Consider the following 4,428-nt stretch of genomic DNA (forward strand, 5'->3'; position numbering starts at 1 on the left):
TTTTTGACACACAAAGTCAGCATGCTGTTTAGGCGTTTGTTACAGAACAATAAACGGATGTTTTGAGAGCAGTTGAGGCTGCTGAGGGGAGGATGGCTCACACTAATGGCCGGAATGGAGTGAATGGAATGGTATCAAACACATGTAATACCCTTCCGTTCACTCCATTCTGGACATTATTATGAGCCGTCCTCCCCTCAGCAGCCTCCACTGTTTGAGAGACATAATTAACATCTAAATGCAGAATGGCTCTGGTTGGTGGGAAATATACAGTTCCACCGCCTAGCGCTAGAGGGCAGTGTAATTTGGACACTGAGCCACAACTTACGTGCCGCAGCAACTCTCTTCTCTGCCGCAGCCATACAGTAGAGGAAGACAGAAAGACTTCCGTGCACAACATTTTTATGTATTTTCAGGTGAAATATGCCCCGTTACTGTGCTGTAAAACTTTGCAAAAATCGTGGAGGAACACCCTCTAAAGAAAACAAGAGAATAAGCTTTTACCCGTACGGTATCTATTATTTTCACATCACGTTTCTATATGTGCAGATACAGTCCTACTCTTAGCTAGCTTAACTAGCATGCTCATATTGGTTGCTGGCTAGCGTTGTGTATCCAGCAGTGCCCTCAGAACAAATAGTTAGCTGTCATATAAAAACACAAAGCCTCCTTTGTTTACCATTGTGTATAACAGAATGACTGGTGCTGCATTAGTTGTTATTGTGTTTCTCGGGCTTCAGCCGAGGCTGAAACACTAGTAACGTTACAGAAGCAATGCTTTGTATGTAATCTTGAGAATTTGGATGGGGCTGACAAATCGAATTAGGGCATGTCAACAAATGTAGGTGTCTTAACAACATGTTGGTATTGTCTCCTCCCACAGGTTCCCCTTGCAAGATGAGGTCAGGCTGCAGATATGGGTAGACAACATGAAGAGAGACGAGTGGATCCCCAGCAGACACCAGTACCTGTGTAGTGAACATTTCACTGAGGACTGCTTTGACCTGCGATGGGGGATCCGGTACCTGAAACACACTGCCTTCCCTACCATCTTCCCTCACACACACCATGTAAGTAGACAGACACCCCTTCTATGACACCCAACAAAATTAGCACAAGTCTTAATGCCCATTTCCAGAATAGTGATTGATATTAGAGTTTCACATGACTTTGATCATGCATTTTACACTGATCGTCATTGCAGTGTACAAAGCATTGTGTTAGGATATTTTCTTTGGGATTCATCAGGGCTGGGGTCAATTCAATTTGAAGGCAGTCGATTCAGGAATTTATTTTAATTTAAAATTCAACAATGGAAAAAAAGTTTTGAAATAAATAGCTTCTACTCCTCAGTTTATTGAGAAGTCATTGAAAATAGATGCTGTTTTTTCACATTTTGAATTGTTATTTAAGTTTACCTGAATTGACTGCCTTGATTTTGAATTGAACCATCCCTGGAATTTGTTAAAGTGCGACATCAAATTGTTTTGTTTGTACAACATATTTTGCAGCGAAACGCTTTAATTTCTAGATCCAACAATGCAGTACACCTAATAATACACAATAATACACACAAATTACAGAGCTATACATGGCTATATGATGATAGCATGATTTCTGTTTGTGTTTTACCATCACTCTTTCCCCTCAGGATGAAGATAGAGCCATTTCCACCAGTAAGAACACCACCAAGCCCAAAACCAGGATATGCGACGCCAACATTGAACTCATCCGCTCCCCCTCCCCTCCTGGCAAGAATACACCTCTGATTCTGAAAAGGACAGTCAGAGTGGAACCAGTCGTGGTGAGTGTCACTCCTGTCCCTAACCCTGAGGATGCCAGTGAATCTACGGTCACTACACTGTTATATGAAAGACCGCTTGTTTCAGACACAGAGGCCTCTACTCCTAGTGAAATGGTCCTGGGGGAGGTGATGCTCTCAGAGACCCAGGCTGCAGTGTGTGAGGTGAACAGAGAACGATCTGGAGACAGTGGTGGGATACTGACAGCCTCATGCTTGAACCTGTCTGGTGAGACACTGCAGCAGCTGGATACACTGGACTCCACTGTGACTGTGCTCTGCTGTGAATCCGTCGTCCCTGTCGGCCATTTCTCTGAATGTGAAGCCACGGTGGACGCCCTCCATGTGGCCCTCGGTCAGACGTTTAGGATCTTCCCTCTGGAGCTGCGGAGGGAGGAGTGGGTGGGAGACCGGGAGGAGGGCCCCGGGGAGGGGGAACACATCTCTGTGTACGAGCACTCCTACTCCAAACATGACACGGACCAGGAACAGCTGTGGAGGAAGACAGCCAGCCTCCACAACAAGATCATGGAGCTGGATAGGAGAGAGGAAAGCACCATGGCTAAAATACGATCGCTTGAGAGCGAGATGGCACATCTGAAGAAGAGCAACATTGTTTTCAAAGAAAAGCAGAAATTACTAGAGGACTATATTACTTCTGCGTTGCTCTGATGTCTTAATCGTAGTGCTTTGTTTCCATTAACAACGGTCTTTCTGATGAGATGTGTTTTGTGTTGTTATTACAGGGTTATTACAGGGTTATTACAGGGTTATTACAGTCTCAATCACTTGTACTTATTTATTATCTGTTTACATGTTTCACAAGAGTTATATTACTTACTTGTAGTGAGGCCCTTCTCAAAGAGCGTTCTGGGCAGGGGATCCCTGTCCTTCCATTTGTCTCCGCTAGGTGGCACTGTGTCTTTAGGATAGGCCCTGGCGCTATGCACTACTGTTTCATGTTTAGAATGACATAAATGTCATTTGGAGTGTAATTTGGAGCGTTTTAAGGGAAGTGATATTCCCTATTCTTGTGCTACAGATGGTTGCTTGTTTTATTCAATGATATAGTATTTGTATATCATATCTACTGTGCGGTCATACGGATCCTTACTTTGCTTGTTATTAATGTATAAAAAGACAAATGTTTTTCACTACTGTTTTATATTTATGTGGATAATAACAAGTATCCTGCGGTACGTAAGTATCCGAGTAATTGAGACGATTACACCGTTTTAGGTGTATCTTCTTGGTTCTAATTAAATGGTTGAATAGGAAAAGGTGCAATGCTTGCTCACTATTCAAAATATATTTTTACCCAAGCAACTATTAAAAGCTTGACTTCATCAATGGCCTTCATCAGAACAGGTTCTGATAAATAAACCGGTTCTGATAAATACACAGGTTCTGATAAATAAACCGGTTCTGATAAATAAACCGGTTCTGATAAATACACAGGTTCTGATAAATAAACCGGTTCTGATGAATTAACAGGTTCTGATAAATAAACCGGTTCTGATAAATACACAGGTTCTGATGAATAAACAGGTTCTGATAAATAAACCGGTTCTGATGAATTAACAGGTTCTGATAAATAAACCGGTTCTGATGAATTAACAGGTTCTGATAAATTAACCGGTTCTGATAAATTAACAGGTTCTGATAAATAAACCGGTTCTGATGAATTAACAGGTTCTGATAAATAAACCGGTTCTGATAAATAAACCGGTTCTGATAAATACACAGGTTCTGATAAATAAACCGGTTCTGATAAATTAACAGGTTCTGATAAATAAACCGGTTCTGGTGAAGGCCATTGAAGGCCGAAACGTCAAGCTTTTAATACTTGCTTAAATAAAATAATATATTTGATGTTCAACAAGCGTTGCATCTTTTTGATGATGTAACTGTTTGCTCCTTGACTCCCATTGGTTGGGCGTCATCTACTTCTTTCCATAATGTCATTAAATGGTCAACTGACTTCTCGTTGACGAAAATGCAAAACTGTGGTCCTCATTCTTGATGGGCTTACATTACCTGCAACGCTTTTATCAATGCACTGGCAATGACATCACACCTGTCATGATGAAACTGATGGTTTCAAGACAACTGGGAACTCGGGACGGGGGGGGGGGGTCAAATCATGACGTCAGTGATCTTCATGTCGGAGCTTTATGCAGCTGCGGGGGGGAATCTAGCTCCAACTCTTTCTGGAGCTCCGACCGTCCCACCTGTAGATCGCTGACATCATGATTTGACCTTATATTTTATGGAGTTCCCGGGCATCAGAGGCCCGAGTTCCCGACTTGAAATTCCGAGTTGAACGACCGTTCAAAAGTATTTTTCTCAGTCGGAGCTCGTTTTAATCCGAGTTCACAGATGTTTTGTACGCTCGGAAGTCGGAGATTTCCAAGTTCACTGTTGTTATGAACGTGGCGTAACGTCGAACCAGAACTGACCATTTCATTTCACATCACTTGTAGTGAAACATAATGTGAGCAACGACTAGCATTCCATAGGAGCAGTAGTAGAGGGTGTGGGCCAATCATCTAGAGCCAAAGACAGGACCTATAGGCCTATCTTTACATTATCAAAGTCAACCTATATGAGATAAATAGCAGCTACAT

General features: G+C 42.2%; 1 protein-coding gene across 3 annotated transcripts; it reads left to right on the forward strand.

Annotated features, from left to right (window-relative positions):
- Positions 1–339: 339 nt before the first annotated feature.
- LOC139533667 (THAP domain-containing protein 5-like) lies at positions 340–3,805 on the forward strand. Of its 3 annotated transcripts, none has more exons than XM_071331906.1 (3): positions 340–506; positions 884–1,070; positions 1,652–3,805. In XM_071331906.1, the coding sequence occupies exons 1-3, from the start codon at positions 424–426 to the stop codon at positions 2,471–2,473; spliced, it is 1,092 nt and encodes a 363-aa protein (XP_071188007.1). In that variant the 5' UTR covers positions 340–423; the 3' UTR covers positions 2,474–3,805. The 3 variants fall into 3 exon arrangements, with proteins under 3 accessions (XP_071188007.1, XP_071188009.1, XP_071188008.1); XM_071331908.1 differs by having other exon boundaries at positions 341–416; XM_071331907.1 differs by having other exon boundaries at positions 365–511.
- The last annotated feature ends 623 nt before the right edge of the window (positions 3,806–4,428 follow it).

The sequence above is a fragment of the Salvelinus alpinus genome, chromosome 11, assembly GCF_045679555.1.
Source record: "Salvelinus alpinus chromosome 11, SLU_Salpinus.1, whole genome shotgun sequence".
Taxonomy (NCBI): Eukaryota; Metazoa; Chordata; class Actinopteri; order Salmoniformes; family Salmonidae; genus Salvelinus; species Salvelinus alpinus.